This window comes from Lutjanus erythropterus, chromosome 13 (genome assembly GCF_056507025.1).
Source record: "Lutjanus erythropterus isolate fLutEry1 chromosome 13, fLutEry1.hap2, whole genome shotgun sequence".
Lineage (NCBI taxonomy): Eukaryota > Metazoa > Chordata > Actinopteri > Lutjaniformes > Lutjanidae > Lutjanus > Lutjanus erythropterus.
This window is the reverse complement of record NC_139329.1, coordinates 25,888,509-25,900,764: the sequence shown is the minus strand read 5'-3', so window position 1 is coordinate 25,900,764 and position 12,256 is coordinate 25,888,509. Positions and strand designations below refer to the sequence as shown.

Below are 12,256 nucleotides of genomic sequence, written 5' to 3'. Positions count from 1 at the left end.
AGCTTTTCCAAGCAAATACTGATACATTTGACCACCTCTAAAAATATTTTTCTAGATCAATCCCTGCACATACAAGCTTATTTACAGTACTTTCCATGTACAGTACTTTCATATCTGTGAAGCTTACAGCAATAGAGGTCTTTCCAACCTGGAACCTGCAGTGATTAAAGACTGACAGATGAGAAATGTGAGGTTACAATAAACTCTTAGATGTGCCTCAACAAAGCCAGGTCTGTGCTTCTGCCTTTGCTAGCATCAAGAGGAGAGTGCAGCTGGAGTGAATTATTTAACAGAGTCTTGAAATCTCCATCACTACATCTCCTCATCGAACACTGACAGTGCTCGCGCACGTGGACGCACACGCACACACACTGGCACACAAAGATAATCTGAACCCTGCAGTCTGCTTTAACTACGGGGCCAAACATCCCATTTATCGTCCATTAAGGCCACAGCAGACAAGCTGCACTCTTCCTCTTTTTTCCACCCATTCCTGCAAGTTTGTAACCAAATGGGATGCTGTCAGAGAGCTTTTATAATACCTGCTGGTGCGACTTCATCCCATTCGCATGCCGCACTTCCATTCCACTTTTGTGTTCGCCAAACCAGAACAGAACAGAATTGCTATTGTCACAAGTATTTCAGAGCACTGAGTGTGCTGCTGAACTGCAAGCGCACAAGCTTCCACTCTGAAGCCTCTGATTTGTTGTGATAATGGGGTTTTTGGTGTTTTCAGCAAGCTTTCATACCTGTTTGACAGTGCAGTGCATATCAGAGCAGCTTCCTCATCACAGCTGCCATTTATTAGTACAGGAGCATTACATGCCTGCTTTACATTACCAGATGTATCATCAGTCATTACTAAAGGCAAATTCAGATTTTATTTTCATGTGTTTCTCATTTGGATCAATTATGGCACCATTGTGTGTTGTTGCATCCACTGATATGATCTGTCTTTGTCCACCGACACACACAGTACATTCTGTTTGGCTGGTTATTAGATATAGGTAGTAGCAGAAGTCACATTGTGAGATGCTTATGTTAGCCTTTTGTCCCAGGCTATCTTTGGTCGCATGACCGTGAGAAGGGTCGTTTTTGAACCCTCTCTCACAGTGAGACATCGAACCACCACCTGTAGATGTAAAGTGCTCATTTTAAGGTAATTTGTTTTAGCTCTTACCTTCACCAAGAAGAAGGACACTCCATATGTCTGCAGTGACCTGGCCAGCTTCACATACTTCACTTTTGCCTCGATCTCTGTCATTTCTCCACAGTTTTTATGGTCCTGGACAGACGACATCAGTCACATCTCCACCTCAGACTGATTACTACATATGTTGTACATTACATTACGTGATCTACCTGGTTCGCATTTCATCAATTTATGCCTCAGCACAGAACAAATTACTGTAATTCCCACAGGCCCCCTGCAATTTCTAACACATTATTTTCTCTAAATGCAACACTGGAGTGACATACCTGGAATATTTTCTTCTCTGACCCTCTCTGCTTGATGTACTCTTTAGGTAGGAACTCCTTCAGGCTATAAAGATAAATGACATTTTTACATGGTTACCCTTTGGAGCTACAGGCATTTCCTTTTCTGTTAACATACCTCTACATATGAGGTCACTCTTGCCCTACTGCCTACATATCAGAAAGCAGTTGTAACAGCTGACATCACCCCCGAGCTTTCCACTGGAGGAGGAAATCCCTGAAGCAACAGCCTGAGCTGAAGCAGGAGATAACCGCTGTATGTACACACACAGCTGTGAACCGAACATACGAGAGCAGAGTCATTGTGAATGTTTTGGAGAGGAAAAGCTTACTCCAGGAATCCGGGCTTGTGTTTGTGCTCCACGTGGGGTCCGAACTGGATCTGAGCCTGGATCCCTGCGAACTCACAGGCTTTATCAAAGGAGACGGGGTGGGATCCATTCAATATATCATCCCTAGCCTGGAGGAGACATGAAGAGAAGGAGGAGGAGGGGTGAGCGAGAGGGAGAAACAGACATCCAGAAAAACTACAAAGGCACAAGAATTATCCAAAATTCACCCAACAGCGCTGACTGATGAGTACGTCATTGTGCGCTTTGAATGCAGCGTGACATCAGAGAAGACGTCTTCTATGTGAATGACTAAGTGTATTTCTAGAGCAGGGACATCGTAACTGAGACTCATCCACACACAGGGGAGCCAAATAAGATTTGTTTGTGACAATAAAAGCCATTCAGATGCCTTTTCAGATGCAATTTGTCATCACAGCCCATTACGTGTTATTAAAAAGGAAAACACATTACACAAGTGCATCAGTCTTTCACAATATCCCATCTGCATTACAGAATGTCCCTCAATATGTTGGTAAGAAATCTAATGAATGTTTTTTTTTCCCATCCACTGAGCAAAAAAACAGGGCTTCTGCTGATACATCACTTATGTTTCAATGCATTTCCAGCCAGACTGTCTACATTATCTTCACCATTTAGGTAGATGGAAAGGGAGAAGCATTTGTTGACATCTTTCAAATGGTTGTCAGTGTGTGCTGTTTTCTCCAGGGGGCAGTCAGCTCTGCCTCAGTCTTCTCTCACTGCCTCTTTCTAGTTCACTGCTGCAAAATTAATGGCTCCAAAAGCTGAGAGGCCTTGCTGACAGTGAGAAAGGCTCCATCAGTGCTTTTAGCATTAGCATATCGGTGCACAGCGTGGCATGGACTCGGCTCGTTCTTACGTCCCATTACATCAATGAAAAACTAAGCAGCAGCTTACTGCTGTAATGAGGACAACAATCTCCTCCGCTCACAATCAAGTCCCTTCCCCAGTGCAATCCACAGTGGAGTACATAAGCTCTTACTGGATACAAGAAGACGCCCTAAAATTAGCCCTCACACATGCCATTCACCCCGCTACTCACTGTTCACAAGATGGTTTTATTGTGAAGTGAGATGCTAGGAGTAAAGGGTGAAAACGTTTAAATTTTAAAGTAAGTATTGCTTTGTGAATGCAGATTGGCTATAGAGTAGAATGAATTTACCAGGGGGGCAAAGTTATTTAGAAAAATCATTTAGGCTGCAAGAGCCTCAGTGAGGGTTGGCAATAAGTTTACAATCTGTTCTGCAGACACACACAGAAGTAGAGTAGCACAGCTACAGTAGAAACTAATGCTTTAATATCTTAAAAATCACCATGTGATGAATATTGAACAATATATCTATATTATATCAATATTGAGATATGAACTAGATATCATTTTAGATTTTGGATACTGTAATATGGCATAACTGGTGGATTTAAAGGCAGCATTACAGTAAAGTAATGTAATTTTCTGAACTGGTTATAGCTGTTCTATTATTTGCCTTTACCCACTCAGTCATTATATCCACATTACTGATGGTTATTTATCAAAAATCTTGTTGTGTTCATATTTTATGAAAGCATCGATAGTCATTCCTCCATTATTGTCACAATATTGACATTGAGGTATTTGCTCAAAAAAAACCAACATGATATTTGATTCAGCCCTACTGTTAGGTAGTTTCATCTACAGTAATGCATCATTATTTATGGTATGATATGTTTCCACTATCTGAGAATTTATGGTATGCTATTTTAGAGATAATGTGTAAATCAAGAGGTATATTGTACATCACAAAGTAGACTAAAAATATCAAGATGTTATTTATGAGCCATATTCTATGGTAACAAAAACACAACAATTCTTATTTTATACACTGATGAAATCATATTCCATTTGTGCCATATTCTGACAATAAATCCCTGTAAATCTTACACACTCGACCTTTAATATCTTGAAATTTCACAGTTGTATCTTACATACACACTATGTTACGTGTTTGGAATATCCTGATTATGTGTTTGCATATGTAAATGTGGTGTCAGAAACCTGGACCAGTCTATCCTGGTTTTGAGAAACTGGATTTAAACACCTTATCCAGGTTTTACAGATGCATCCTCAACTGGAGTTTCCAGAACAATTCCAGTAAAACAAATAAGATGGTGAGAACTGACATAATGATGCTCTACACCTGAAAATGAAAGTGAAAGCATAACACCGGTAATGCAAAGGATACATATTATCGCTTGGTGCTCTCATCCTCCATTACTGATACATTACTGGTAATAAGTTGAGGGAACCACTATCCAGCAGAGTGGTAAATGGAACAGAGGCCAGGCAGCCAGCAACCAAAAGTGCCTGAATTAACTCAGGGAGTCACAAAAAGATGGTTTGACATCAAGAACCTGGATACTAGTCTGTGAGAATCATGTAAATGAGGAGGTAAATAAGCAGTTTCTATGTTCCATGTAAATTTCTTTATCTGATGAATGTCAAGGAATTGACTTCAGTACTTCTGGCAAATGGTTATGTGGGCAGAAAAGATTCTGCTCTTTGATGAGGCGGCAAATTTTGTTGGTAGGAGCGAATCAGTAAAGTTAGAAGTGTTAGGTGGTGATGGTCCTGCAGGAATATGACTAGTCAGCTGATGACACTTCTTTTGTTTATGTTTATGTACTTTTTTCACACACACTCACACAGTAAACATCTGTCAGCAAGCCAGACAGTCAAATAGTCCTGCATTGCTATTAAATATTAGTTTGATCAGGTGATAACAGCATACAGTAAAGTTTCTGATTAACATTTAATTAATCTTTGGCTAAATCAGATTAAGCAGACAATTTACAGGTATATGCCTCTACTTGGTCAAACACTTGGCCAATTAATTCTACCATGACTGTCAACAGACAAGCCAGTGAGGACAGACCCTGAGTTCCTCATAGCAGATATGGCAAGTGATACAGCTGGTTCTAGGACATTTTTAATAGAGTTGCATGAGTGGAGGTGAAGCACGAGACATCAAAAGCTGTGACACATACAGCCTGAGGCTGCAACACTGAGGTCAACCAGTCCACCACAGCCCAGCAGAGTATACACAGTATAATACTACAGCCTTAAAATAAATGCTGACATAGAAATACAATAAAGCAACTAAATGCACACACACGGTGTTCCAACAGGACAGTTGCTAATAAATCAGTGAGTATATGTGAGGAATACTAAACAGATTTATAAGCTACACAACACAGCTTTATTATGAGGACAAATCAAAATATTTCAGAATGAAAAGTTGAATTTGATACAATACCATATATGAACTGACCTTGATTCAAATCTAAGTAGATCCTTAATTCTCTTCTATTTCTCTGATAAAGGAAAAATGATTCATAAGCTCTTAAAGTGCTATCATACATGCTCTTTCTAGACAGAAGTTTCCATTAAGAACCTTTTTCATCCAGAAAACCCTTTCTGAAAGGAAGAGTTCTTCACCCTTCGTTTTTCATCAAGGAATCTTTGTACCATAATATAAAAGGATTTTAAGTAAAACGCCTGGGTGGGTTCTAGATAAAACCTTTGAAATATAAAAGGGATCTAGGTAGAACCCCATGAGTGGGTTCCACAGACACCTTTAGAAATAAAAGGGTTCTAGGTAGAACTCCCAGGGTGGATTTGGTATGTAAAAACCTTTGGAATATATCATGGGTTTTCAGTAGAACCCTCCGGCTGATTTGATTTCTTGTTAGCACCCAGAATTTGGAAAGGTTTCAGCAAAAACCAGGTTCTACCAGGACCCAAAAAGAGTTCTCCTATGACAACAAGCTGAAGAACACTTTATGTTTCCTGTTAACACCTTCACTGTGAGCTCAGAACTATTGCTGGAAAAAACCCCACCATGAAATGATGTTATGTTCTGTAGGGTAACGGGACCTTAATTATATATGACTAGCTCAGACAAAGACAAACTCATCTTCTGTCCTTATGTTGGACTTTGCTGTCTCGTGGTATAAACAGTATGCTTGAGGAATCAAGCAAAGAGAGCAAAAGTAAAAGCAAACGAGCAGGACACACAGGGCGATGCTATTGCTGCGGGGGTTTATCCTGGCCTTAGTACAAATACATGACAGAGAGGGAGTGGCCGAGTAGTAAAGGAGATTAGTCTGTTACTGGCAAAGCTCCCATTATGTGTGTGTGTGTGTGTGTGTGTGTGTGTGTGTGTGTGTGTATGTGTGCGTATGTGTGTGTGCTTGAACTCATGGAGGCTTGAAATCATTAATAAACATTTGAAATCATCGCTGATTCGCAGGGATGCTCTGTCAAAGAAATGCCAGCAATAATGTCATCATCTGCACCATCTGAATCAAATTAGTCAATGCCTCTGAGTCTCTGAGAATTACAGGAATTGTGAATGATGTTAAAGAGAAAAATGAAGGGAATAAAAAAAGAAAAAAAAGCAGAAGAAAAGCCTGGTGGGCATGTTCCACTCGGCTAAAGATCTCTCTTCTGGCTCTGTTTGGCCTTCTTAACACGGTGACAAATTAGAGCCCGTGCCATGTGAGGAGTCTCTGTGATCTGCCTATGTAACAATCCAAGTGTGTGTGTCAGAGAGAGAATGAGGGAAAGATAGATGAGGGAGGGCAACAAAGAGGCAAAAAGGAGGCGGGGGCAGGGGGGCGGGGTTGTTATTGTGAACGGAAATATGAGTCTGTGTGGAGAGGAGAGCATGATATGCACTGTGCTGTAATGTGTGCCAGGGTAACAGGGTGGGGATGTGCACGATTATGTCAGAATGTGTAGGAGATGGAGAGGGAGTGGAGACAGGCGAACTGGAAGGGAAGGAAGTGGAGGGTAAGAAAAATAGAGGCAAAAAACAGGAACAGACAGATAGAAGGGAGGAGAACAGACAGGGTGGGTGGGTGGCAGGGTGTCTTTCATGAACAGATTCAGGAACTCCCAACGCAGCAGGGATTGAAAAGATGAAGAGAGTCAAAAAGCAATGACTACTCATTGCTCAGACGTCGAATCTCTAAGTGACGGCTGAGATTTTGTGTGGGAGAGCATGTAACAATCCTATTGTTAGTCTATGTCTTTTAAATAATAGGTTGCACCCATTTCTGCAAGTGTATTAACTCTCTGCCATGTTCTTCCTCTACATCTGTGTATGTGTGTTTGTGTGTGTGTGTGAGTCCAGGTGTCAGTGGGGAGCTCCCCTCCCATGGCTGGAGGAACTAATGTGAATGCAATGATGTGTGCAGTGAGCAAACCCTGACTAGTGCTGCACTGGACTCAGCTGACCCCCCTCAGGGAACCCCCCGGTGCCAGCAGGGCTCCCTCGCTTTACAAAACTGGTAGAACTAGCAGTGCTCAGCACACACACACATTTTCAGAGAAACAGAAAGACAAACTGTCCACACGCTGCCTCATCCAGGCATAACCCCACAAAGTCAAACTATACCTCTCTCCTACAAGATATATGCTGAATACAATGGGAAGTGTTTGAATACTGGCATCACTCTCTGCCTCTGAAAACTCCCAAACTTCAGGAACAACTAATCTACAACATGTATATATTTAAAATACCACTGAATAACTGGTTGGTCAGTCAGTTACTGTTCAAACCCACTAATCCTTATTTGAAGTTGCAGTGGGGATCCTAGCTTCCCAGGACACCAAATGTGTCAGGCTGGACTTTAAATTATGCACAAAACATCTGGAATATTTCCATTTGAAAGAACGGTGAAGCCACACAAAACATGGAGTTTTGGGTTTAGGGATAATGATTAATAAACGATAAATTAATCGGCCATGAAGAATTTCTTAAGATCTGCTATGGGGATTCTACAAAAAACCAAAAAACAATACCATCCCATTGAGAAGCACATTCATTCAGTCAGGTGTAGAACTGTCAGTCACGCACTGTACAGCTTACTTGATGTGACGTCAGTCTCAAGCTAAATCTTACCAGACATGCCAAAACACAGAACACAATATGGTGGGGCAAAGCTAATCCCAACAAAAAAAAAACATCCGGCCATCTCGAGGTTAGAGCTCAACAATGGGCAGAACAAACAGCAGTGGTGCTGATAAGAACAAGGTCGGAATCATAAAGTGTGTTTACACGTGCATTAGTTTCCTGTTTTTGATTACACTCAGCATCTACATGGAACATGAAAAAACCTGGTTCTTCATAGTCCTGTTTCCATGATCATAACAGTATCAAGGTTTTGGATCAGTTGCCTGCAGGTGTGTCTTGATTTCTCACCATCTCAGCCACTGTGAGATGGTTCAGAAACCTGGATAAAGCATTTACATGCTGCAGTACCCTGACTTCTATCAGAGTTCTCCTGGTAGGTCTAATCCAGGTTTATGAAACTGGGATAAGCTGTTTACATACTTACAACATAACATGAATACTTCAAAAACCTGATCAGAACCGCAATACTAGTAAATGCATTCAAATAACTTAAAGCTGCACTAATCAATAATTATCTATCAACAATGGATCAAATTACCATTAATAATGTGAAAGGGGTCACTTGTAGTGACAAATTATCACCAGACTCTGCAGTTCCACTCTGTTTATTCTGGCATTTTAGCTTCTTTCAGCTCCTTGTTTTGGTTTTGATCACTCTTTACGCTCTCATCAATATTTTCCTGCCACGGCAGCAGCTGTTTCCACTGAAAAAACTCATGTAAAAAAGCTGTATGTGACCTGCCCAGCGCCAAACGACAGACAGACAAAGTTAGCTGCTATCTGGTGAACGTCATGGAGCATTTAGCGGCTAAAGAGCCAAATACTTTTCTGAGGAGCTGTTGAAGACAAAACACAGCTGGAGGAGAGTGAAGAGTGGACTTGTGTTCATCAGGTGGACACAAACTTGACTCTAAATGTATGCTAATGCTGTGTCTGCTGAATGTGTTACAGCTTTAATATGTCAGTGTTGTGTTTACAGCTTGTTCTGCTGCACTCAGCAGCCAGACTAAATGCAGCTTTTCTATCTGGAACTAAAGCTTTGTCTTCACGTGCGGGGATTTATAATGTTGCGCCAGTGTACAGTATGAATCAAGTCAAACCTGTCTGGACCACATCTGAGCTACCCACATTTCAGTCTGGTCTGACCTGGCCAAAAGTTTGATGCACGCTACAGCATAGTTATTAAGCCTAATTACACTGTCTCGTCTCTCTCTTTAAAACATTTTTAAATAAAACAACACCCTCAAAAATTGCAGGGTAATTCATATGCCAGCCTGCTTTGGCCTCATTTTGCAGGTCGGGCACAAAAAGTGCGAGTACAGTAGGTCATCCTCTCCCTCTCCTCTGTTTTTTTTGCTACAGCAGCATAAAAGGTGTGTGTGTAATTGGTTTACCTGAACATAGAGCAGGTTTAGCTGGACAGGGTCCCTCGAGTCCACGTTCTGGTCCGAGTAGAAGAACTTGCGCCTGAGCAGCAGAGTCTCACTTTCCTCCACTCCCTGCTCCCTGAACGTCCTGCTGTGGTCCAGCCAGTTCACTGCCCAATCAATACACACACACTCTGTTATCACGTTCACTGAAATGAATAGACGCTCACTTTACAGAGATGTTACCAGAGGAGGATACTGATGGTGAAATTAACCAGGCAGCCCGGGTAGACAGATGAGCTCTGACAGACAATCTACCAAATTATTCACAGGGAAGTGAAAATCTTGACAGGGCATAAACAGTGTCATTTGCATTATTTTCTGCTGAGAGGAAAGCTATTTTTCAGCCGAAGTTGGAGGGTGATTTATACATTCGCATGTTTCAAAATTTAATTGATGTCCTCTGGGGGAACGATAACAGTGGTAATTTCATTAAACTTTGATATGTCCATGCAATAAATTAGACTGGAGTGATAAAGCACATGTCCACATGATGGCGTTGAGTCAGATTCATTAATGTGAAAATAAGAAATAGGCGCAAAGCCATCAAGATACCAACACAACGCTTCTGGAGGCTTTTGCAATCACATACTCACAGTCATCATCTGTGTGGAGTTTGGCTTTGAGCTTTTCCATCTTCCTCTCGTCTCGCAGCAGCAGTGTTCTGTCTTTCTTCAGGGTCCCCATCCCATCCTCCTTTTTCTCCTCTGTCACCTCCTGGATGAGGGAGTACTCCTCATAGTTGGTAATTCCTGAAAAGGGCACAAGTTAGTCAGAGGATTCTCAGAGGAGGAAACGCCTCAAACCAGCATGATAACTAATGCTGTGATGCACATTTAGAAATAAGAGTTCCAAGAGGGTTCTATTTCTATGCAATGTTCATTTTTTAATAAAGCAAATACACTTCATGAGCTCTCAAAATGTTATCATACACTCTTAGACAAGAGTTCCAAAAAGGTTCTTCCTGAAGGGTTGAGATTCTCCTCAGAACCCTTTTCTGAAGTAATATTTTTTTTGGCTAAGAGTTCCATTTTGAACCCTTTTCATACAATTATCTTCTTTTGAAAGACAGAGTTGTTTGTCCCATAATATAAAAAGGGTTCCCGGTAGATCCTCTTGAGTGAGTTCTGGTTAAAACTCTTGGAATATAAAAGGCTTCTCAGTAAAGTCCCCTGGGATGGATCTAGTTAAAACCTTTGCAATATAAGGGTTCTCTGTGGAACCTCTTCTAGGGTTTCTGGGTGAAATCTTTCACATATGATTCCAGGTATAACCCTTTATGATGGGTTTGAGGTAGAACTCTCTCAGAGGGTTCAAAGCGGTTCTAGTTGGCACCTTTATTTCTAAGAGCGCAGAGAAAGCATTTCTGATATTCCCCGGCACTCTTCTCTTTCTTATCTCTTTCCTCCCTGCTTTGAAGCAGAAGTGAAGGAAAGCTGGTAGAGAGCCAGCAAACTAAAATGGAAGCCGAAGAGGAGAGGAAGCCACGCAGAAAGGACCTACTCTAAACAAACATTTTCCAATAAAGCTATCTGCCAGACACACATCCCTCTCCTCCTCACCCAATTGAGCTTGAAAACAGCCCATTATAATTGAAATACACTGCTTAGGGAACACCTCTGTGACAGGCGAAGATGGCACACTCTGGCCCTTAGGAAGAACACTTCAGCGTTTATTAGAAACAAGCTTGTTTGAGCTTGATAAATCATGCCCAGTGTGCTCTAAACAAAAAGTGATTAGAACTTTATCAAGCGTACACGAATGCTCCAAAGTGCTTAACAAATGCTGCTGTTCAAATATGAATTTCATTGCACATAATAATACAGGAACATAATGCAACTCAGTAAGAAGTCAAGTGGTACTCCTTGAACTAAAAATAAACCAGAAGATGAATAATTCAAGCCCTGGACGATGGCTTGACAAGATTCATATTAGCAGCACTGCTTGGCGACTATCACCCACCTATTCTGCTGCATATGGTGACAAGCAGCTCCCCGACTGTTTTTGAGTCATCCACCATGATGGTTTTAACTGCACCGTCCAGCATTTTGATTTTCTGGGGCCTTTGTTTCTTCTTATACTCCAAGATATCCTAAGAAAAACAAGACACAAGCCGATCATTCCAGTCATTAAACTGCAGTTGCTCCCAGCAAGCAGAGAGGCATGAACATCTCAGGTCCCAGTAGAAAATATAAATCACTTTAAGAGATGGTAAGTGACACTGACAGTTCTCCACCCCAAACTATCTTACTCCATTTCGCAGCATGTAGTAATCCAGGGTTCTTCCAGACTCGAGCCAGATTCCTTTCCTGGGATCATCGTCAGACAGGAAGAGGCCATAATCTGACGCTGAAACACAAAGTGAAACACAGCATGCAAATGTAGATCTATGGATTTCCATTATGTAAATCACATTTTCTGAGTCATCTGCCAACCTTGTCCGGTCTGGGCTTCCGGGACTCTCTCTCTGATGATTCTACAGGCGTCATACACTGGCGTGGATGGTTCAAACTGCATCGTCTTGACCACATTGCACTGGCGTACGCAGATCTTTAGCGACAGGGCCACCATCTTGGTAGGTAGTATTATGGCCTCACCGACCTACACACCTGGAAAATACAGAAGTGGAAACATTCATTATTATTACAATTTATATCATCATTAATTATCATTCTTATCTGGAGGAAATCAACAAGAGTGGTGTATGGAAAACAATGTACTGCTCAATGCCATTGACATATAAAAGACAGACAAGCTCGCCAAAACGTCTCCATTGCGTCCTAGTGGCTGGCTGCAGTACAGATCATAAATCCCACCCACTCCATGTTAGTTGAGAGAACATGGAAAACATCCAAGTACATCTCAAGTAATTTTAAATAGTTCTTATCATTTAGATGTTTGTTCAACAGTTCATTATTTTTGATTAGTTTGGGTTAAATTATAAAAAGCAGGGTTAGAAGCAACAGAAATCAACCTGACTGGAAACTAGGGATGCCCCAATCACATT

General features: G+C 41.4%; 1 protein-coding gene across 2 annotated transcripts in view; it reads right to left on the bottom strand.

The window, feature by feature from the left end:
- The window catches only part of tln2b (talin 2b), a 114,913-nt gene that overhangs the window by 56,859 nt on the left and 45,798 nt on the right, over nt 1-12,256 (bottom strand). For both annotated transcript variants that reach the window (XM_084733442.1, XM_084733443.1), the window contains exons 2-9: nt 11,685-11,858; nt 11,501-11,598; nt 11,212-11,341; nt 9,846-10,001; nt 9,217-9,359; nt 1,830-1,957; nt 1,480-1,543; nt 1,181-1,285 (exon numbers count right to left, since the gene is read on the bottom strand). In XM_084733442.1, the coding sequence (XP_084589568.1) occupies nt 1,181-1,285; nt 1,480-1,543; nt 1,830-1,957; nt 9,217-9,359; nt 9,846-10,001; nt 11,212-11,341; nt 11,501-11,598; nt 11,685-11,820 (960 nt within the window). In that variant the 5' untranslated portion in view covers nt 11,821-11,858. The remainder of the gene's footprint in view (nt 1-1,180; nt 1,286-1,479; nt 1,544-1,829; nt 1,958-9,216; nt 9,360-9,845; nt 10,002-11,211; nt 11,342-11,500; nt 11,599-11,684; nt 11,859-12,256) is intronic.